At 50.5% G+C, this 23,254-nt stretch overlaps 1 protein-coding gene across 2 annotated transcripts; it reads left to right on the top strand.

The window, feature by feature from the left end:
* The first annotated feature begins 5,562 nt into the window (after window positions 1–5,562).
* On the top strand, window positions 5,563–22,995 carry TMEM53 (transmembrane protein 53). 2 transcript variants are annotated; one of them, XM_060004518.1, is made up of 3 exons: window positions 5,563–5,697; window positions 16,810–16,931; window positions 21,440–22,995. In XM_060004518.1, the coding sequence occupies exons 1-3, from the start codon at window positions 5,586–5,588 to the stop codon at window positions 22,091–22,093; spliced, it is 888 nt and encodes a 295-aa protein (XP_059860501.1). In that variant the 5' UTR covers window positions 5,563–5,585; the 3' UTR covers window positions 22,094–22,995. The 2 variants fall into 2 exon arrangements, with proteins under 2 accessions (XP_059860501.1, XP_059860510.1); XM_060004527.1 differs by lacking the exons at window positions 5,563–5,697; window positions 16,810–16,931 and adding an exon at window positions 17,193–17,346.
* Window positions 22,996–23,254: the final 259 nt, after the last annotated feature.

The raw sequence follows: 23,254 nt of genomic DNA, 5'->3' as shown, positions 1-23,254 counted from the left end.
AGCAGCGGTGTCATCTTTGGACACTAAGGACAGGGATTCAGTGCCATGAACGGTCAGTTAAATTGTAATTGGAGTGAACTGTTCCTCTGCAAACCATAATGTTCTTTAGCTGCAGCCAAATGGCATTCAAGAAAATTTTTTGAAATGTCAACGAAATCATTTCCAATTTGGTGCTCACAACCAGAGACTCTAATGATCAGTGGAAATGAGAAGCAAACAAATTAGCACTAATGGATAATGGCTTTTGGAAAAGAGGATTTAATTTATAGTCAACTGATCATGGCATGCAGCACGCAGTAAAAGTCAGTTTCACCAGCTTGATCGTAAGAACCAGAGCACACCTAGAATGCCAGAGAAAAATATACGTATGCCATCATGCTTATTGGAAACTCTCTGTAAGTGGCAGCCAATTAAAATGGTCATTATTTTACCTTGGAGAGAAAATGGTCTGAAAAAATCAAAGCACATGAAATTAAAATCTGGATTAGGAACCTCGGTCCAAATTGGTTTGTTTGTGGCCTTCTAACCTTGGCAAGGTCTTCTGCAAGGACGACAAACCTACTTTGTCTTCAGCCCAGAGTGGACTCTTTGTTTTTAATTTCCTCTCCATCTTCAGAGGTGATTAATAAATCTGGACTCATCCATAAATCATTTCTATAGCAGCCAAACGGTTCTTCTTCGTGCCCGGAAACGAAAATCACAGAAATCTCAAAACCCTCGGCTCTTGTACTAAGTCAAAGGTCCTTAGCAACAAGTGAGAAGAGGTATTAAAAATCAGGGCTTCCCTGGTGGTGCAGTGGTTGAGAGTCTGCCTGCCAATGCAGGGGACACGGGTTAGTGCCCTGGTCCGGGAAGATCCCACATGCCGCGGAGCGGCTGGGCCCGTGAGCCATGGCCGCTGAGCCTGTGCTCCGCAACGGGAGAGGCCACAACAGTGAGAGGCCCACGTACCGCAAAAAAAAAAAAAAAAAAAAAAAAAAAAATCAATAGGTCACTAGGTTTCATTTCTAAATAAAATTTCTCAGAGGGCTTTTTTCCTCCTACATCAAAAGACACATTTCTAAAAGCAAGAAGCCTCCAGGGCATGGGCTGCCAGCCTGGCTCCTTGTCCCCACATGGCCTCGGAGATAAGGCAGTCACTGTCTCCTGTTCCTGTGGGTTCCACGTGCACAATGGGACAGAGGCCTTCTCCCAACCCGACTCTTTACTCTCAGCTCCTCATTCAGAGAGAGAGGGAGAAGAGACAGAGACAGAGACAGAAACATTCTCCTTTCAACTTCACGCCCAGCCAAAGAGGGTGTCCTGGCCTTTACTTCCACCTCAGGGCCAAATGCAACACAATTTGTCACTTTCTTCTCATAGACGCCCTTCCTTCTGCTCCCCACTCATACCCTCTTCACAGACTCCATCTGCCCCATCTCTTCCCCACAGCCAGCCACCATTCCCTCCACCCTGTTTCCATAGACCATTTCCCCCATCTCCTTCCTGCAAAACCTACTGCCGTCACCAGCTTCCCAGACCTACCCTCATTCTCTACCCACGGACCCCCTTTTCCTCTCCCCAGACTCACTTCTGCCCCCAGCTCCACTCCACAGGCCTGGCTTCATGCCCTCCCCACAAAATGTAACTCTCTAGGTCAACCAGAGTCTCTCTGCCCACGTTCTCCTCACCCCTTCATTGCTCTATGCTTCATCTTCCTTGACCTGATTGCCTGCCCTTCCTTCCCTTCCCAACCTTCTTACTCTTCCCTGGAAAACTTTTGTTTCTGATCAGCAAAGTCTCCTCCACACTTAGCGGCTCCACACTCGCTCTGCCCACCTCCAGCCTGCCCTGGAAGCTGGCTCTTCCTCAGGGCGCCACTTCTGCATAGTCGACCCTGGAGGAAGCTGCTTATACTCTTAAACCCAAGGGATCTCAGGACTGGGAGAGGGGCTAATGTCTCCCCACCAAAGTTCAATTCAGTTCCTATTCTACCTGCTCTTTGTAAAAACCCTTGCTACTTTAGGGTCATATGCCATTCAGCTGTATTGACCTTTGCCCCTCCTCTTGCTGTCATCTACAGACTCCAGAACAACCTGCTTTACTGGTAGCTGGCTCACAAGCATCCTCTTCCCTTTTCCTTCCTCAGGTCCTGCCATCATCTGGGGGGATTTCAATGGCCATGTCAACATCTTGGCTGTCTTCTGTATTCCACTTTGGCCACCTGCTACCATGGTCATACCCTGGACCCTGTCATCACTTGAAACTACTCAAACTTCATTACTCCACTTTCTCATCATAACTCTCTCATTCAACTGTTTCCAAGATATGGGTTCTCTGACTTCATTGGGACCTCCAGCCCGTAACACTTTTACTCTCCCTTATGCAGTTTAGGTCTAAGATCCACCATCTCAACCACTCTTTTGCCAGGATCCTCAACCTCCTTGTCCTTTGTCCTTCCATTTCATCCACCTGATAAAATTCAAACCTGGATCAACTCAATTCACCTCTCTGCAGCCACCAGTAGATGGCTGAATATTGTTGGGGGAAAAATACATAGCACACAACCATGCAGACTGCTGCTGCTACAAAATAATGGTCACCAACCTCAATAGGGCTCTAACTGCCCGGAAAGCTGTATGCTACCTCGGTCATCTTGCTCCCATTCTCCACTGCAGCTATTTCAATCCTACTCTGCTGGTCTCAAATCTTGTAAATCATCTCCAATCCCTTTCTCCCTGGCTGATACCATGTCCCTATTCCACAGAAAAAGTAGGAACCACCATACAAGAATTCTCTCAGGTTCCTGCCACCAAATCTACTAATGTACTAATCTCACATGCCTTTCTGTCACAGTGCAAATGTCCCTCTAAGTGAACTTCTCCACTAATGTTTTGGATCCCCTACTCAGGAGTCCCCAACCCCCAGGCCGCTGACCGGTAGCAGTCCATGGCCTGTTAGGAACCGGGCCGCACAGCAGGAGGTGGGCGGCGGGCAAGGGAGCGAATCTTCATCTGCCGCTCCCATGGCTCCCCACTGCTCGCGTTACCGCCTGAACCATCCTCTCCTCTGCCCCATCCGTGAAAAAACTGTCTTCCACCAAACCGGTCCCTGATGCCAAAAAGGTTGGGGACTGTTGCCCTACCTTATTCTTTTTCTGGGGGCGCCACTCTCTGTCATCTCTTTTTCCCTATAATATTATCTTTTTCTCTTTGCTGGATCCATGCCAACAGCATTTCTCCCATCTGAATAAAAACCTGCCTCTCCTTCCAGCTATTTTCTTCTCTCTTTTTGCCTCTTAAAGAGCCAAACTTCTTAAAAGTGTAGTCTTCACTTCCTCACCTTCCCACCCACTTCTCGACTCACTGTAATTCGACCTCAGCTCCCACCACGCCACTGAAACTGCCTTTACAACCACTTCCTTGTTTCTAAAGCCAGTGGATTTTTTTTAGACCTTATTTTACTTGATTTGTCATCAGCCTTCAACACTTTCCTCCCCTGGTTTCTGGGAAACCATGTTCTACTACTGATTAATTAACCACTGTGGACACTTCATCTCAATTACTTTTGCAGAACCTCAAATGTAGGTGCTTCTCAGGGCTCTGTCCTAGGCCCTCTTCTCTTCTTACTCTACACATACTCCCTGGGCAAGCCCAACAAATCAATCCACTCATGTGGCTGCCATATAAGGCACAACAGACTGCACATTTTAATTTCCAGTTTAGACTTATCTTGCAAACTCCAGTCAGGCATACTCAGCTGCCTCTTGGACACCTCCACTTGGATGTCCCACTGGCACCTCAAACTCACCATGCCCAGAACTGACCCTCTCCTAAGAACTCTCCTTTCTGTTTGCCCAAAGCAGGACTTTAGAAGTCATTCTTCATTTTTCCTACTCACCCCATGTCCAACCAGTCACCAAGTTCTTTTAAACTCCTAAGTGTCTAAGGAATCCATCCCCTTTTCTTCAATCCTGTTACCTCTCCATGTTTCAGGCCACCATAATCCTTCCCCATTACTAAAACAACTTCCAAAACTGGTCTCCCTCCTTCTCCCAGTCCCCAATCCATTCTCTTCATTGATCTTTCTAAAACACATATCTGATTGTTACTCTTCCACTTAAAGCCCTGCAGCCTCCCCATTGTCCTTAGGATAAAATCTAAGCTCTTGTGCTCATTGGTGTAAACTGCATTGGAAATTTTTTCCATCAGTAAGATCTACCCATAAGTTCAGAGCTGAGCGTGGTATCAAAGACCCTCCAGAATCTGGGCCTACCTGTTCCTCCAAGGTTGCTCTCCCATTAGTCTCTCCTCTGGCCAGGAAATGCTCATAATTCCTGGCACCGACCCCTCACTTTCCTCTCTTTTTATAAATTTATTTATTTATTTTTGCCTGCGTTGGGCCTTTGTTGCTGCACGTGGGCTTTCTCTAGCTGTGGCGAGCGGGGGTTACTCTTCGTTGCAGTGAGTGGGCTTCTCATTGGGTGGCTTCTCTTGTTGTGGAGCACAGGCTCTAGGCACGCGGGCTTCAGTAGTTGTGACTCACAAGCTCTAGAGTGCAGGCTCAGTAGTTGTGGCTCATGGGCTTTGTTGCTCTGCGGCATGTGGCATCTTCCCCGACCAGGGCTCGGACCCGTGTCCCCTGCATTAGCAGGCGGATTCTTAACCACTGCGGCACCAGGGAAGCCCTCACTTTCCTCTCTTTGAGCCCTGTAAGGTCTCAAGTCTCCACAAGTCTTTCAAAACCCAGCTCAAGAGCCATCAGCACTGCCATAAATGCCCCTTCTAATTCTGAGCTCCTAAAATCCTTAGGGCCTACTCTTCTTGTAGTACTTATCCCTTGCACAGTATTGCAGTTGGCTCATGCATGATTTCTTTCCCTCTCCTTTTAAGACTTACGGAAGTCAGAGCCAAAAACTTAATCCTCACTAGAGTCCACCTATGTAACAGGTGGTCAGTAAATATTTTTTAAGCGCGTTGATAAATTTAAGAAAACTGTACCCCCTAGCCCCTTTATGTCCCGCACGAACAGGGCATTCTCTAAAGTATTCGCTAGAAAATAGCACCTCCTTTGCATCCTCCCCATCTCACCAGTCAGAATATTCCTCGACCAGCTGGGTGGAGGATGGGCTGGCACGCATTCCTGTGGTCGTTTTGTGCGGTTTTCTACCTCCAGCCCTCGGAGCTGCGGCTGGTAGAGGGTAGTAGAGATAGCTAGGTGATGTAAGTCAAAGGGCACTGCTGTCCACCCGGTACGATAAGACACGGTTTAGGAAGGAAAACCCTCCCCGACCCCAGAACACAGCAACTCTCCCGCAGACCCTCTTACCTACACAGGAGGGTGGGGACTCTTCCTGACCGGCGTCTTGGCTGGCCAATACCTGACCCAGATCAAGCGAGTCAGCCAATGGCTGAGGGCCAGGGATAGAGCGGGGCGGGGCATGGTTGCTAGGGCCGAGCTAGCAGGGTGCTGCGTGAGGCCCCGAGAGAGACTCGCTGGTTGCTAAGGCGGGAGGTCACAGAGCGCGGCTCAGGGATTGGGTAGCGTCGAGGGAGGTGGGTGGTGATTGGGCGGTGCCCAGGAGGCCCCGGGTGAGGTGCGGGAACATGAGCGAGAGTTCCGGCCGGAGGCCCGAGCTGAGGGCTGGCGCCTTCATCATGGCCTCGGCCCAGCTGGACTACACCATCGAGATCCCGGATCAGCCCTGCCGGAGCCGGGGTATGGAATGAGGGTTGGGTCCAGTCGTGGGGAGGTGACCTAAGGAGTCTGTGGGTCTCAAGCGCAGCTGTGGCCCCGCCCCTCTTGCGGCCCTGTCCTCTCGCGGCCCACCCCCTCACGGGGGGGTCCCCCTCACCGCAGGTCCTAGACTTAGTCGGGTCCAGAGAGCCCCGCCCCCTAGTAAGCCCCTCCCCCAGAGTGCTCTTGGTGTCCGAGCCCCGCCCCTTCGCGGCGTCTACCCGACCCCTAACCCCGTAGGCTGGGGCCCTTCTTTCTGTCTCTTTAGTCGGAGTTCCCAGGCCCGTACCTTCGCTTCTCTCCTGGTAGCTGAAGGCCCTCCTGATTCTTTTGTTTGGGGTCGGGCTTCCCACTGCTAGCCTTTCTTCGGCAGTTGTGGTTAGGGGTCCCACCCATTATATTTCATCCACTGTTTTCCTCGGGGTCCATGCAAAAGCCCAGGACACAGAGCCTTCATCCCTCCCTCCTCTGCACTCTCCTTGGCAGTGGTTACAGAGCCGTCTCTGCCATGAAATAGAAGTCTGCTCAAATCCTGACTCCTCCCTTTAGTAGCTGGATGACCTTTGGCATGCTTCCAGCTCTGAACTTCGGTTTCCTCATCTGCACAGCTGGGGTACCAATAGTAACCTCCCTCCTAGGGTTATTGGTTGCACAACTGAGATTATTTGTCTGAAGGACCCAGCATAATGCTTGGCACAGAGTGAGCTTAATGATTAGCTTTGTTTTCCTCTCTACAGTCATATCATTACAGAAAGATGTGTGGGAGGCTCCACAAAATTAGTAGCCTGTAGAACAGGTCTGGGTCCCTGTCAGTGTGAGTCAGATTGGGGGCCCAGAGAATGGAAAGTTTGGCCCTGATTGGGAATCATGGTAGAGGAGCCTTGACATGCACCCCAGCCTAAGCTGCACGTGTTGCCTGCCTTACTCCACATCGTCTTCACACCTCCAGCTGCAGCTCAGCCTCTTCTATTGCTACCACAACCATCTTCCCAGTGCAAAGCTTTGATCTTATCACTGTTCTACATAAAACCCTTCAGTGGCTCCTTATTGCCCTCAGGATAAATCAAATCCAGATTCCTTAGCATGGTATTCAAAGTCCTCCATAATTTAGCAGACCCTTCCCTGACAGGATGCTTCCTCCCAAATATCCTGGCCTGTTGGAGGCAACTGGGATTGTTAGAAAGCACTTCCCTTTCTTGAGCCACAGTAGGCCTTCCTGTCATTTCTGCTTTCAGTTCAGCATTTGCTGTGTCCTGGCGATGGGTTAGTTGCTGGTGCCTCAGAAGTGACTCACACACAGAGTCCTTCAAGGAGCTGTGGTTCTGGGGAGGGCTGAGGGCTTAGAAGCAGGGGGTTTCACAAAGACGTGGTAACCGCAGGGCTAGGAGGTCGTGGTGGGTGCAACACAGAGCAAGGTAGTCTCTCTTCCTCTCTTTTCAAGCTCATCTCTCTTCTCCAAGAGAAATACCTCCAGGGCCTTCAGTTGTTCCTCCTCTGGTGTGGTTCTAATAGCCTCATCCTTCTGATTGCTCCTCTGCACTGGCTTTGGTTTCTCATTCCTTTCCCTCTCAAAGTGCATAGCCCAGAGCTGACCTCAAGGCGGTATGGCCCTCAGAAGGAAGTGACAGCACTGTGATCCCCTGAATCTGTTTTCTTCCTGTCTGCAGAGAGCTCCCCTCCAGGCTGACAGGGCTTCACAGACAATCTTTGGGGGTCCAGAGATTGTCTCTCTTTTGCAATTACTGTTTAATGGTGGAGAAGTGTGAAGGACAGTCATATTTGGTTTCTGGAATTGCTTTTCCCCCATAATTGAGCATCAGAGCCACAGAGCCCAGCATTGCTGTGAGTTGATAGAGAGGCGAGCAGCTTCTGCTGGCACATCAGTTAGCTGGAAGGCAGCTACAGATCTGGGGTCATTCAGAGCCCAGGGTCCTTCTGCTGGGATTCCCACCAGCAAGTATCCGTGGCTGTCTGGGCCAAATGAGGGTCGTCTGCCTGGTCCTTTGCTGAAGCTGATCCCTTGACCTAGCATTTCCCGCCATCCCACCCACTCCTCTTTGACCAGTGATCCCCTCACCCTCCTAAGTGAGAGTCGGGTATTCTCATCTCATTTCCTTGGGGAAGGTTCTGTTCTCAGGGCTCCCACAGCAGGGATCCCTGTCGTGTTGCTGGAGGTTTTGCTCAGTGTTGCCAGAGCCTGGCAAGGATGAAGTGCCAAATGAGCTGAAGGGAGTCGTTTAGGCAGCACTTGGGCCGGGCCCAAGTTGCTCTGCCATCCCAGGCCAGGGCTGTGCTGCCCCTCCTCCCAGCCAGAGAATGGTCAGCCAAGCCCTGCCCTGGGGCCCCTCTGCAGCTCACTGGCAGGCCAGCAGGCCTTCTTAAAGGCACCCTGTTGCTTTCATGTTCAGTAAACATTTTTTAGAAATAATTGATTCACAGAATTAATGAGGCTGGGACAAGGGGCTCACTCTTAGAGTACAAAGAAAGCCTTCGGTGGGGGGGGGGGTCACAGAGAAGGGAAGTGATAGGTTTATTGTAGGCCCAGGCTTAATTGTCAGTCTGCTCTTCTGCTGAGCGCCTGCCGGGGTCAAAGAAATGTAGACCTTGTCTTGACCCCCAGGAAGTTCTCCCTGGCACCGGGGAAACAGTCTGGGGTGGACCACAGTCCAAACAACCATGGTGGGCCCCAGGGGTCAGCTGCCTTCCTGGAGTAGAGTGGCCCAACCTGGACCTGGAGCTGCGGGAGGGCTGACAGGTAGATGGGGAGCAGCAGGAAGTGCAGAACTAGGGGCACTGGGGTGACTGAGAGTGGCCCGAGAGAGCAGGGCCCTGGCGGCAGGCCGCCGGGTGCTTTCAGGAGCCGGAGAGAAAATCTCAAGAGCTGTCATACCAGAGAGGCCTCAAAGGCCCGGGCGAAGGGTTGGGACTAGACCCTCTTCTTGTCTGTGGGGACCCCGTAGGTGCTTTTCTTTTTTAAACAGTAGAGTTTTGTTTATTTTTTTAATCACGGTATGTTTTCTTTCATACAAGGGTTTTAATAAAAACCCTTCCTAATTTGTCTGCTTTATACCAGGCACCGTGCTAGGCCCTGGATCTGAGCTCCAGACGTGAAGGACCCTTTGCTGGCCTCCTTTGCCTGAGGTCTCTGTGGTTTCTGTTGCACTTACATTGTTGACCATGCCTGGCTCACATGCCAGGCCTGCCAGGAACCTCTCTTATGATTTTATTACTTCTCACGACCACCTTGTGAAGTAGGGAGTACTCTTATCCCGTCTTACAGATGAGGAACAGAAGCTCAGGGGAGGTGAAGTATCTTGCCCCAAGTTATCCCAGATTCCAACGTGGGAGCCTCACTCCAAAGCCTGTGCGTGCAGATTTCAGTTGCCAGCAGGAAGTACTGCCTGAATACAGTTCCATTTCTAGGAAACAGTCAAGGACATGCAGGAAGAAAGAGGTGTCCATTAAAGTATTTTTATAACAGCAAAAGATTGGAAACAACATCATGTCCAATAATGGGAGCTTGGTCACCATAAATTATGAAATATTCTATAGCTGCTCTGCAGCCACTAAAAAGAATGGGGTAGAGATATATAAACCGACAGGGAGAGATGTTCACAATATATTGCTAAATTGAAGAAAGCAGATTACAAAAGCAGTATGGTTCCAATTTTATGAGATATTCATTTTCTGCTTTTTCTACAGTGAGCATGCATTCCTCATGAAGTAATAATAACTTCAATTCATTGAACTCTTTCTTTGTGCCAGGGTAACATGCTAAGCCCTCAGTAGTCACTGTCTTATTCAGTCCTATGTATTATTATCCCCATTTCACAGATAAGGAAATTGAAGCTTAGAGAACTAGCTCAAGGTCTGTTTCATAGTTATTGGTGGCAGAACCAGAGACTTGAACCCAGGTATGGTTTTATACAGTATGCACTCCTAGATACCATGCTACTCTCCTATGCTGTTACTCCAAAAAAAAAAAAAGTAAATTTAAAATGAAGTAATTTTGTTTAAATATAGGAACTGTGAGACTCTAGAAAGTATTTCTTGGGAGTAGAGGAAATTGAGGATCCTTTTATTCCTTGTATTTTAAGAAGAAAACAGGTTCTTTGTATTTTCGTTCTGGCTTGCAGAAGAAAAGCACATATTGTTCCACAGAGTCTTATCTTGTCAGCCCTTTCCTTTGTCTTCCCCATATGCCCCTGGGATATACACAATCCAATTTATGCTTTAGTTTTATAACTTGAACTGTTGTACAATATAGTATGTATCTGTAATTCTTGTATTATTGGTGTCAGTGTTGTTTGTTGAGAAAAGTCCAGAGGACAGAGAGCCCGTGGGATTAAATTGTTTTGTGGGGTACTCAAGAAGTGCCAGGGTTGAAAAGAATACTTCTGCCTCGCCAAGGGGCTTCTGGGTATCCATGATCTCTTTGACTTCTCAAGTGCTGTTGACTCTGCAGGACACCTCCCCCCACCCTTTTAAAAAAAATAATATTTTAACTCTCATTGCAAAAGTGATACATAGGGATTTTAGAAAGTGAGTAGAAAAAAAAATCATGAAAAAGAAATTGCCTCTGATCCCAGAAATAATTGCTATTAATATTTGATGTATTTTTTCTATACATAAGTATGTGTAGGTATGTGTGTATGTATGTATATAGGTATTCTGTTGTACTTACTTCTTTGCAGCTTCCTTTTTCGCTTAATGTGTTACTGTTAATTCTTAAAATAATAACATTATTGAGATACAATTCACGTACCATAAAATTCACCCTTTTAAAATGTGCAATTCATTGATTTTTAGTATATTTACAAAATTGTGCAACTGTCACCACTGTCTAATTTCAGAGCATTTTCATCACCTCCAAAAGAAGCCCTGAACCATTAGCAGTCTCTCCCCATTTCCCCCTCCCTCCAGCTCCTGGCAGCCACTAATCTACTTTCTACTGTGTGGATTTGCCTATTCTGGACATTTCATATAAATGGAATCATGCAATATACGGTCTTTGTGTTTGACTTCCTTAACTTAACATATGTTTTCAAGGTTCATCCATGTTGTAGCAGTGCTTCATTCCTTGTTATGACCAAATAATATTCCATTGAATGGATATACCACATTTTTTTCATCCATTTACAGGTGATAGGCATTTGGATTGTTTCTACTTTTTGGCTATCGTGAATAATGCTGCAGTGAACATTCGTGTACAGGTTTTTGTGTGGACATATGTTTTCAGTTCTCTTGGGTATATACCTAGGAGTGGAAGTGCTGGGTCATATGGAAACTCAATGTTTAATTTTTTTTGAGGAACTGCCAAACTGCTTTCTAAAGTAGATGCACCTTCTTTGCTTTCTCACCAGCAGTGTATGAGGGTTCTGAATGCTCCATATCCTCATCAACACTTGGTATTATCTGACTTTTTATTATAGCCATCCTAGTGGGTATAATGTGCTGTCTCGTGGTTTTGATTTTCATTTCCCTAATGACTGTGATGTTGAGCACCTTTTCATGTTCTTATTGGGCATTTGTACATCTTATTTGGAGAAATGTCTTCAAATCCTTTGCCCATTTTAAAGTTGGGTTATTTGTCTTTTTATTTTTGAATTGTGAGAGTTTTTTTATGTATCCTGGATACAAACCCCTTATCAGATATATGATTTGCAAAAATTATCTCCCATTCCGTGGGTTTCTTCATTTAAAAAAAATAAATTTATTTATTTATTTTGGCTGCATTGGGTCTTCGTTGCTGCATGTGGACTTCCTCTAGTTGTGGTGAGCGGAGGCTACTCTTCATTGGGGTGCGCGGGCTTCTCATTGCGGTGGCTTCTCTTGTTGCGGAGCATGGGCTCTAGGTTCGTGGGCTTCAGTAGTTGTGGCACGCGGGCTCTAGAGAGCAGGCTTAGTAATTGTGGCGCGCGGGCTTAGTTGCTCCGCAGCACGTGGGATCTTCCCGTACCAGGGCTCGAAACCTGTGTCCCCTGCATTGGCAGGTGGAGTCTTAATCACTGCGCTACCAGGGAAGTCCGGTTTCTTCACTTTTTGATGGTGTCCTTAGATGTTCAAAAGTTTTCAATTCTGATGAAGTCTATTTTTTCTTTTATTCCTTGTACTTTTAGTCATGTCTCAGAAACCATTCCCTAATCCAAGCTCACAAAGATTTACTCTTACATTTTCTTCTAAGAGTTTTATAGTTTTAGGTCTTACATTTATGTCTATGATCTGTAGACATAATGTATGTTTACATTATGTATGTTGTATGTTTAATGTATTACAGACTATTTCCATATGTTTAATGTATGTTTAATGTATTACAGACTATTTCTGTATGATTAAACATTTTTCTTTCATAAAAGTAGAATTACTAAGTCAAAGAGTGCATGTTTTTTGAGGCTTTTAATACATGTTCCAAAATTGTTGTGATTCTCTTCTCCCTATCATTTCCTTCCCCCTTCCTACCTGTCCCCCACTGCTCTGGTTCAGGCATTTGCCAACTTGCCTTGCGTGTTACAGTAGTAACACGACCTGTTCTTAACGGGCCCTTTCAGTGCAGTGGATAAGTACAGTGGCATGGTGATGGTGGTGCTGTGACAATACAGAGGAGGGGCATCTAACCCAGTCTAGTGATGAAGGGGCTGGGGAGGGCATCAAGGGGGGCTTCTTGGATGTCAACAGTGAGCTGACTCAGCAGGTGGCATGGGCATTAGCAAAGCATGACATGGAGCATCAGCCTCCAGGGCTGGGGAGTGAGGAGCATGTGCAAGGTCCTGGAGGCGGGGGGTAGTGTGGCATGGTGGTCCAGAGATGCATGCTGGCTGTGCCACTTCCTGGCTGTGTGTTTTGGGGGAAAAAGACTTACCCTCTCTGTGTTTTAGTTTTCCTATCTGTAAAACGGGGATAGCAATAGTAGCTAACTCCTAGGGTGGTCAAGGGACCAAATGAGGCAGCGTATGTTGAGGTTCTGACTGCGATGGCCAGTCCCTGAGGAGGAGCAGGTGGAAGAGGTTGGTGTTGGATCTGTTGATATACAGAGGCAGCCATGTGTACGGGTTTGGAGCTGAGTGGAAAGAGATTTGGTTAAGACTTGTTTTTTTTACCCAGGGGGCCCCCTGGGGTAGTGGTGATGAGCTAGTCTCTGGGTCAGACCACCTGGGTTTGGATTCCAGCTTCACTGCTTATTAGTTGTGTAACCTCGAACGATTATATACTATCTCTGTGGCTTAGTTTTTAATCAGTAAAATGAGAATAATAACAGTACCTTGTTCGTACGATTGTTGTGAGGATTAAATGAGTTGATATAAAAAGTGCTTCGAATAGTTCCTGACACAATTCTCTTTTTGTTGTTATCATTATTGTTTTTCTTGGTGATGGCAAAGAGGGGGAGGTAGGAGCTAAAGGAGATGTGGAATTCAGAGAGGTTTGTGATGGTTTAGGACCAAGGTGGGTTTGATTGCCTGTGCAGGGCTGTGGTAAGTCCTGGTGTAGAAGTGGGAGACAGAGCCAGTGCCCGAGTCTTCAGTGCCTGAAGGGCAGTGGCCAGAGGCCAGGAGATGTCAGCAGTGGGAGGGGGATAGGGGAATGACCAGTGGAAGGAGCATAAAAGGAGCAGGGGCTTTTACAGAGAATGGAGGAATCATGACCCGGAGGTGGCAATAAATAACAATAGCCATAGCTCTTACTTTTATTACTCTGGAAAGGGCAATAGGTAACAAGAAGAATGCCAGCTCTTTCTCCTGGGATCTGTCTTTCAGTTTGCAGCCACGTGTTCATTCATTCAGCATGTTTCTGCTGAGTGCCTAGACAGGCCAGCTACAGTGCTGGGCACCGGGAATCTGGCGCTGAATGCAACAAACCCAGGTCCTGCCTTCACAGAGCCTACTGGCTGAGGGGAGACGGACATTATACGAGTAACTGTTCAAGTCATTAATCAATACACACTGGATCATGCCACTCCCCCAGTTCCAGAATCTTCATTCGCCCTCCACTGCTCCGGATAAAATCCTGACTCCTAAGCATGGCTTGGGGGACTTTCAGGATCGGGCCCCAGTCCCACTCTTGGCAGCTCTCCTGCCCACTTCTGCTCCCTCTTCCAGGCTTCTAGCCTCCTAGGACTGCTTGCCGTGCCCCAGAGCAACTGTAACATCGCCATCGTCCCCTGCCCCTGCTCATGCCCTTTCTCCACCTGGCATGCTCCTACGGTCCGTCAAGGCCAGCACAGCAAGCGAGTCTTCCTGTGGGAGACCTTTCCCGGTCACGATCACTCTCTCAGCCATGTTCCCGGAGCATCTTGGACTTTTCTGGTTTATAGTGCTCCATGTCTAGAATCAGAGTGGGCAGCGTGGCTCCAGTGGGAGGAGGTCATGACAAAGGCTCTGAGTTAGGAATGGGCATGGAGAGGGGGCCCTGGGAAGAGACTGTGTCGGGGCATGGGAGATGCCTGTGGGTAGGAGGAGCACCTTGTGGTTCAGGGGGGTGGCCTCAAATGCCTGGCTGGAGTAGAAGGACAAATTCCCTCCTTTTAGGAATGTTATGGAAAGCTTGGGCTCTGGGAAGAGGCAGTGTGTCCAGGGTGTCCGTATTCTGAGTTTCTCCATGGAGATGTGTGTCTGGTGAAGAGTCATTTCTGCCTGAGTTGGTGAAGCCAAGGGTGCCGGCAAAACCTGCAGTGGAGCAAAGTGGAGTTATAGAGCCCTGCTGTGGGCTGAGGGGCAGCTCAGAGGCCCGGCAGAAGTGTCTGAACCTTCCCGGACTGGGAATGCCCCACCACTGCTGGCAAGGGCGGCCACCAGGGGATGTGACCGCCCCTGGCTGCCTTCTCTCCTTTTGAGATAAACCCCCAAACCCTTTGCTGGTGTCTTGGTGGTGGTACCTGGAGGGGAGCCCCATAGGCTGGGGGAGGGGAGCCCATGCTCAGACAGCTGCACAGAGGTTAGGGAGCCTCCCTGGGGCAAGTCTCAGAAATCCAGGTGCTGGACCTCAGAGGGTCAAAGGCAGATCCGAACTGTAGCTGTCGATTACCACGCATGAGGCTGCTGCAGCCTGAGCTTTACGGGTAGTCATTGCCAGCAAGGTTGGGCCAGGGCCCCAGTGAGGCCCAGATAGAGCCTCTCCACCAGAAAGGCCAGTGCAGGCGAAGAGCTGCCCTGGCCAAGGACAGGAGGCCACCAGGCCAAGAAAGGTGGTGAGAATATTTAGAGTGGCCTGGTTAGAGCTGTGGGACCATCTCTCTTTTCAGAGGCTGAGGCCGGTGTCAGGGGAGCCTGGGACGGCTGGCAGGGGTCAGCAAGGGACTGAGGTGCTGGGAGCTCCTGGTCCAGGCTGAGTTGCAACTCAGTCTGGCATCCCCATGGGTGCAGGCAGTCAATCTCCAAAGGCCGGAGCTGCCACTGCTGGAGAGCAGGAACACTGAACTTTTCAATCACATTAATTTCCACAGGAAATTGTTGTCTTCCTTTTGTCCAAAGGTTAGTGATTTATATTTACCATCCTCTTAACTAGCCTTGAAATTTACTGTCGCCAGGTCACCACCAGCATCCGTAAATCTTAGGGTGGCAGCTGAGCATAGCCAAGTGGCTTGATCCTTGGAAGGGTACACCCTGGTCCTTTCAGAAGGGCAGATAACTAGCAACAGACAGTCCGTGCACAGAAGTCGCCCCAAGGAGGGTGGGTACTCACTTGGCAGGGGAAATGAGATGAGGTCTGACCGACAAGCTTGCAGGGAGGCCTTCAGAAGCAGCCATGGAGGAGGCAGGTGGCTTGTGCCTTGGCACATCACCGAAGGAGATGAGCTTCTAGTTGTGGACGGGGCTGGTGGCACAGGAGGTCTCAAGTGACTTAGCTAGGATGGGGAGCAGGGACCAGATTCCCAGCTCTACACTTCCTGTGTGACCTTAGGCAAGTAACTTAACCACTCTGTGCCTCAGTTTCCTCATCTGTACTAATATTATTCGTATTGTTGTTGTGAGGGTTAAACCTCAGTAAATACTGGCTGTTATTCTTCTCTGTCAGGACAGGGTGGGTGGTTTGGTAGTGGCCGCCAGAGTCTGTCTGCTTCACTTCCCTGCTTATACTGCCCTATCCATTTCTCCTTTTTTTTTTTTAATAATTATTTAATTTATTTATTTTGGCTGCGCTAGGTCTTTGTTGCTGTGCACGGGCTTTCTCTAGTTGCGGCGAATGGGGGCTACTCTGTTGCGGTGTGCGGACTTCTTATTGCGGTGGCTTCTCTTGTTGCAGAGCACGGGCTCTATGCATGTGGGCTTCAGTAGTTGTGGCGCACGGACTTAGTTGCTTCGTGGCATGTGGGATCTTCCCGGATCAGGGCTCGAACCCGTGTCTCCTGCATTGGCAGGCAGATTCTTAACCACTGCGCCACCAGGGAAGTCTCCCATTTCTCCTTTTAAAGACCTCTTCTTCCGTCTGCTCATGGAATTAGGACAGCAACTGGCAAACTTTTTCTGTAAAGGGCGGTATCTTAGGTTTTGTGAACTGCGTGGTCTCTGTTGCAGCTACTCCGCTCTACTGTTTAGCTTGAAAGCAGCTGTAGACATTATGTAAATGAATGAGCTGGGCTGTGCTTCAATAAAACTTTATTTGTGGACACTGAAATTTAAATTTCATATGATTTTCACATCACAAAATCTTCTTTTGATTTTTAAACAAAAACATTTTAAAATGTAAAAAACATTTTTAGTTTTAGTTCGAAGGTCATATGAAAACAGATCATGGGTCGAATTTGGCCCATGGCTTGTAGTTTGTAGATCCCTGGATTAGAAGGTGAAATTGCATGGTAGAAGTATTGATTCACTTTTCTCACCTGGGCTATGTCTTTGAGTCACTAAAGAAAGAGGCCCTCGGGTGGGTTTTTCCAGTTACCCTGCAGCGCCTCCTGAGAAGCCTAAAAGCCAGTTGAAGTGAAGGACAGAGGAAGGAGCCCCCTGGGAACCTGAGGCACAGGGACCGGCAGGATGCCTGGGCCTGGTACCTGGCGCTCCCCTGCCAGCAGCCCGAGTAGCGCTGGCTCTGGATTGGCCAGTCACCCCCACCCCGAACCCTAGCTCCAGGGATGACAGTCTCATCCTGCTTGTGTTTCAGAGAACAGCCCCAACCAAGGTGGGAAGGAGGCGGGGACTCGACAGCCTTTGGTGATTCTCTTGGGCTGGGGTGGCTGCACGGACAAGAACCTGGCCAAATACAGCGCCATCTACCACAAAAGGGTGAGTACTGCAGGTGTGCGGACGCCCAGTGCGCTGGGGCCGCTCTGCGGGGCTCTCCCAGCATCTCCGGGCTGCAGTGGAGGCTGACCACCAGTCAGCCCAGGAAGGCCTGGGAATGGCACCAAGAATGGCCTGTGAGGAAGACGCTGGGCCCATGGGGACTTGGGCAGGATTATCTACCCTTTTGCAGCCAGCTCTGTGGCCTGGTCTGTCCCCTTCAGCCGCCTGACCTGCTCCCCCTCCTTCCTCCCCAAGCCCCACAGTGGACAGCCCATCCCAGATGTGCTCCCAGCTGCGGAGTCAGCCCAGACCTCCAGTCTCTGTTGGCTAGTGCTGCCACTCTGGGCAGCAGGAACCTGGGCCGGGTGTGCTGGGCATAGTCTGGACTCCTGGGGCTTTCTCCTTTTCTGACCAGGTGAGTTTCTGTCTTAGGGCTGACCATGGCCCCTCACGTTTCCAGAGTAGAAGGGCCTCTTGGAAGAGAGACTCAGGACTGCGGTTTCCTTGCTTCATCTCAGGATGCACCAAGAGTTGTATGTAGAGGCTGTGGTTATTGGAGAGAGCCTCTGGGAAGCCCGTTTCACAGCTTTGGCCGCTGGCCTGACCCTGCCCTCCTCAGCCCAGACCTCCCAAAGCAGGGAGGCATCAGTACAGACCCCCAGCCACCAGCTGGAAGCCCTGAACTGAGGAGGAATGGCAGTCACCTGGGAGAAGGGCCAGCTGGGGCCCCCTCCTCTCAGCCTCCCTCCACTGACCCACGTCTGTGCTGTGCCCCAGGTGTGTGGTGGCCCTGGAATGGGAGAGGAGTTGGAGGAAAGATGTAGTTCTGAGCTTGAGGCCTCCCCTCAACCAACAAGCCTGGTCCTCTGGCATTGCCTTATTCCTTAAGTAGTTTCAGCTGCTTCTGAATTCTACTTACTGGGTGAGGCTGGTTTGGCTTCTCCATTAGACTAAGATCCTTGAGGGCAGGCAGAGGACTGGGAATAGGTGAGTGTGGCCAGAACAGAGGACAAAAGAAAGGGCAAGTGTGAAGAGATGAGGCTGAGAGGGTCCTCAGGGGACTAAACAGGGGTGTGATGTTAGACTTGTGCTTCTGAGAGTCCCTCACTGCTGAGTGGGGAAAGGATTGTGGGGGCCAGGACCAGAGGCTGGGAAGTGAGTTTGTTGAGGTGGCCAGGACCTTGGGGCTGGTGGTGCTGGTGGAGGGAAGTTGATGGATCAAGGAGCTTGTTAGGAGGTAGAGTGGTCATTGGATGAGAGGTTGTGTGTGGGCACAGGGATAGGGAGGGGTCTGGGTAATGCCAGGCTTCTGGCTGCAGCGGATCCTGGGTTCTTTGAAACAAGGAGCACTAGAAGAGAAGCCGTGGGCTCTGGGGTGGATGAGATTTCCCCCAGGGAGTGTGTAGAGGGCAAGGAGAAGAGGCCCAGGACAGAACCCAAGCTTAAAGGAGCAGAAGACGAAGAGGGTCCCACGTGGAAAGGAGGAGTGGCTACAGGTGGACAAGAAAACTCAGGGAAATGTGATGGAATCCACAGGAAGAGAGTCTTAGGGAAATGGACCACTGTCGAGGGAGAGAGGAAAGATGTTCTTGGGGCAGACGGCATGGGAGGAAGTGATGGAGTGGAGGGAGGAAGTGATCCCAGGGAAGGCAGAGGGGTTGAGGTGGCAGCGCTCGTTGGCAGGGCGTTGTCTGGGAAAGGAATGGGTGCCTTTACCCCCTGGTCAGGAGGATAAGATGGGGGTAGAGAAAAAAATTTTCCCACCCCAAACTCCTGATACTTTATTATTTAAAAGAATATAAAAACGTCATAGTCTGTCCCCTAGAGATCACCTCTATTTAGCCTTAGTATATATCCTTTCAGCTTTTTTTCTGTTTGTGCATCTTTTCTTTACCTAAATAAGATCTCTTGAATACACTATTTTATATCCTGCTTTTTTTCGGACCATGATCTCCACCGTCCCATGTTAATACATTTTAATCTCATCGAGTTTCCAGTCCATATTCAGATTCTCTGATAGTCGCCAAAGTGTCCTTTACAGTTGATTTTCCCGAACCAGGGTCCAATCCAGGATCGCCCATTGCATCTAGTTATTTCGTTCCTTAAGTCTCTTATAAGTCTAGAACAGTCCATTTTTTCCTGTTTCTGTCTTATTGAAGAGCCAGGGCTATCAGAGAGTGTTTCTAAGCGCTCGTAATCCCAAATGCTGCTGGAAGGAAAGTACGGTGGGGACCGAAAGGTGTCATGGGATTTAGCCATTCGGGAGAACTTGGGCGACCATGGTAAGAGCAGTGCAGCTGTCAGAGTGAGTCAGTGGGAGGGGACCAGGTGGAGAGGGTGTCAAAGTTTGGGAAGGTGAAGAAAGGGTGGGACAGAGTTAGAGGGGAACATGGTGGGAAGGCAGAGGCTTTAATTTTTTTTTAATGAAATCGGTTTGAGCAGGAATCTGGAACGAGGAAGAGACTGAAAGTAGAGTGAGGTGAGGGCAGATGGATCAGGCTGGGACCGAGCATGTGTGGAGATGGAGAGATGGTTGGCTTCAGAGGAGAGGGAAGAGACTGGGATCGGACAGCCAGTGAGAGCCCGGCCCTTGGTGCAGGGGGGTTCCAGGAGCATCTGACTCGGGAGGTGGCAGCAGAGAGGGAAACCTCAGAGCGAGGCCCAGGGAAGCTTGGTGTATGTGCCCTTCCTTCACAGGGGGTGTTGGGCGTTCACAAGGCAAGCTCTGTGCATGCACTCATGGGTGACGTGGAGGTGGAGGGCACATGCGCCCTCAGAGACAGTGAGTTCCCAGAACTTGCTGCTGGGTTTATGCCTGTATCAACAGGTAGTGCTGCCTGGGAATGCTTCTGGGGAGAAGCGTGTGTGGGCGTGTGTGCACGCACATGTGTGGGCTCCTGAAGGTAGTACCTACAGTGGTGTGTGCGCTGTGGGTGTGCGTTGGTGGCTGTGCTTTTTTGTGCACTTCACAGGTGGTGCAGTGGGTGCCATGGGTGTCTGCATCTGTGGGGTGTGAGGCGGACAAGGCTGTGTTTAGTCCCAAGGGTCGTGTGTGTGTGGTGGTGTGCAGTATGTTTGCGTTCGTGGGCGATGCTGTGTGTAAGTTGAGGGTGGGTGGAAAGCACCCTCTGGGGAGTTGGAGCAGAGCTCTTTGTGAAACTTTCCAGATCTGCGGGGCCAGGTAGCATCCGTGACCCCCCCTGCAGAGTCTTGGGAGGGGTGCTTAGGTACGCTAGGGTCTTGGTGAGAGCAGAGCCAGGAGGAGTTGGGGCACATGTGATCACAGTCAGCGGGAGGGGACAAGGTCAGGAGGCTGATGGCAGGGTTACCTCAGCTGACCATCTCTCTCTGGCTCTGGGTCATTCGAGTACTGCGCGCATGTAATTTTCTCCTTGTTATTACTCCTACCACCACTAATGACTGCTGTTCTTAGCTGAGGACTTTGTGCCAAGTGCTGTTTTGGGCACTCGAGGTACGTTTTTTCGTTTCATTTTCACCACAATCCCATGAGATGGATGTTATCCCAACTTACAGCTGGGAATGCAGACTCGGAAAGAAGAAGTAAATTGCTGTTCATCCATACTGTTAGTAAGTGCTGGTCCCAGGAGTTGAGCCCAGAACTGTCTGACCCCAGAGCCTGCCTAACTCAGATTCCCCCGGCAAGGGGCCCTTTGTCTCTGGCACATGTTAGTGAGGGAGGATTAGGACTCAGGGTGGCTTTGGCTGCCTGTTCTAACTGGCCTAGAAGGGGATCTGTGTGGAGACCTTGAGGTGTACTTGACCCAGGCATTGAGGGGCACAGAGGCCTAGAGAGAGTTTAGCTAAGATTTTAGAATTTGAGGAACAACGGAGTTTACTGTATTTGGAATTTCAGGGAGAGTGAGGAGTGATCCCAGGCCTTGGAACCAGACATTTGGGAGTATGGCCTCTGTTCTCAGGGCCCTGCGGGAAGGTGGCAGTGGCCAGAGACTGACGCCATGTGGGCCTGGCTCACGGGTGGCCTCTGGTGGTCAAGGCTGGGCCTGCAGGCTGTCTCGGGTGTTGGGTCTTGCGGGGATACCTGTTTGTCCCTGGGAAGTAGGGACAGGCAAGAGCAGAGTCGCTGTAGCAGGGTGTAGCCAAGCAGTGAGGCCTTAAATGTGCCAGAGTTGAGCAGATGAGGGTGCAGGGTCAGGGGTGGGAGGGAGACAGGGAGCGGACCAGAGTGAGGAGGCTGCCTTCTGGTCAGCCCAGATGTTTCCAAAGTGAGCTCTGGGCTCCAGGCCTCGCATACCATCCCAGGCTGAGGGGGCTTGGCCAGCATGAAGCGCTTATTCCACAAATGGGCCTGGAGTGGACCTTCCTGCGTCTAGGAGAGGTGAGCTGTTGCCCAGACTGCAGCAGGGCCTGGAGCACTGCCAGCTCATGGGCCTGTGGAAATTGGAGCTGCTGGACCCCTCTGACCTTAGCTGCTCCCCACCTCCCCACCCCATCCCTGAGGATGGACAGGGCCTCTCTCCTCTCCTCAGGGCTGCATCGTGATCCGATACACAGCCCCCTGGCACATGGTCTTCTTCTCCGAGTCCCTGGGCATCCCTTCACTTCGTGTCTTGGCCCAGAAGCTGCTTGAGCTGCTCTTTGATTACGAGGTTGAGAAGGAGCCCCTGCTCTTCCACGTCTTCAGCAACGCTGGTGTCATGCTGTACCGATACGTGCTGGAGCTCCTGCAGACCCACCGGCGCTTCTGCCACCTGCGTGTGGTGGGCACCATCTTTGACAGTGGTCCTGGCGACGGCAACCTGCTGGGGGCTCTGAGGGCGCTGGCAGCCATCCTGGAGCCCCGGCCTGCCGCGCTGCGCCTGCTGCTCCTGGTGGCCTTTGCCCTGGTGGCAGTCCTGTTCCACGTGCTGCTGGCGCCACTCACCTCCCTCTTCCACACCCACTTCTATGACAGGCTGCTCGACGCAGCCTCTCGCTGGCCAGAGCTCTACCTCTACTCCAGGGCCGACGAGGTGGTCCTGGCCAGGGACGTGGAGCGCATGGTGGAGGCACGCCTGGCGCACCGGGTCCTGGTGCACTCTGTGGACTTCAAGTCATCTGCACACGTCAGCCATCTCCGTGACTACCCTACTTACTACACGAGCCTCTGTGTCAACTTCATGCGCAGCTGCGTCCGGTGCTGAGGTCCTTGCCCTACCCACCTCACCTCTGCTCCAGAAATAAATGCCTGACACCTCCCCATGACCTACATCCATGGGTGGGGTCCTCTTCTGGTTCAACTCCCTGCAGCCCTCTGGGACTTTATGGTCCTCCAGGTAGAGAATTTCCATGGGCCTCTGTCCTGGGGACTGTGGTGGTCTGCTTATCCCAGGATTCTTGGGGCAGGAGTGCCTGCGCAGGTCTCTGCGGAAGCCTAGCAGTGGTTGTGTTTGGGTAAGTGCAACAGGCTGCTGACTCCTGTGGCATTTAGGCTGTGAAGGGTTAATAAAGCTGCGGGTGGGGGGTAGGGGTGAGGATGAGCCCCAGCATTGATCTCTGATTCCTTGAATAGAAGGTGAGCTTTGCAGGGAGGCGCCAGAGGGTAGGGGCAGGCTGGGGCAGGGGCTGTGATCTGTGCTCCCAAGTCCTGGAAGGGCAGAGCCCCACAGCATGGAGTGCCGTCCCTGTGGATCCCATTTAGTAGTTCACTCAGGCTTCTCATTGCCAGGGAGTCTAATGTGGAAGCCAGATGGGGAGCTGAGGGTACACAGGTGGGGGGCCTGTCCAGGTGTACCACACTTTGCCAGGAAGCTGCTAGATCCAGGAAAGTTGCAAGATGTGTGTGTAATGGGCAGAGGGAGTGGGGTGCAGGAAGACAGCAGCGCCAGATGGGAGCTGGGACAAGCTGAGTCAGGAGCCCTAAAGACCAGAACCAGAACCACTGGCCTGAAAAAAACTCCTTCATCTCCTTGAGGGGGACCCACTTGGATCCTCTGTAGATAGAAGTGGTGGCTTCAGCCTTAGAGAGTCCTGTATCATCTATTATTCTACAAGTCACTGCTGCACAATGCTGGCACATAGCTGGCATTCAATAAATTTTTGTTGATTTAATGAGCTTACTGTGGTGATCGAGGGACTTGGGGGGCAGGGATGGACTTTGAAAGTTTGACCTGCAGCGAAGGAGATGGCTGGAAAAGCTCTGGGTGGGAGCTGACCCCTGATAGATAGTCTCAGGGCTGATGGACCCTCTGTCTCCAAGCTCTGTCTCCAAGCTCCAAGCCAAGCTCTCCCTACATCGCCTCAGCCCTCTGGGACTCCCCCACTACTGTGGCAGCCAGTTCCTATGCCTGCATGGCTGCATTCCT

This window comes from Delphinus delphis, chromosome 1 (assembly GCF_949987515.2).
Source record: "Delphinus delphis chromosome 1, mDelDel1.2, whole genome shotgun sequence".
Taxonomy (NCBI): domain Eukaryota; kingdom Metazoa; phylum Chordata; class Mammalia; order Artiodactyla; family Delphinidae; genus Delphinus; species Delphinus delphis.
Note: the sequence above shows the minus strand (reverse complement) of the source record. Positions and strands in the feature narration are given on the sequence as shown.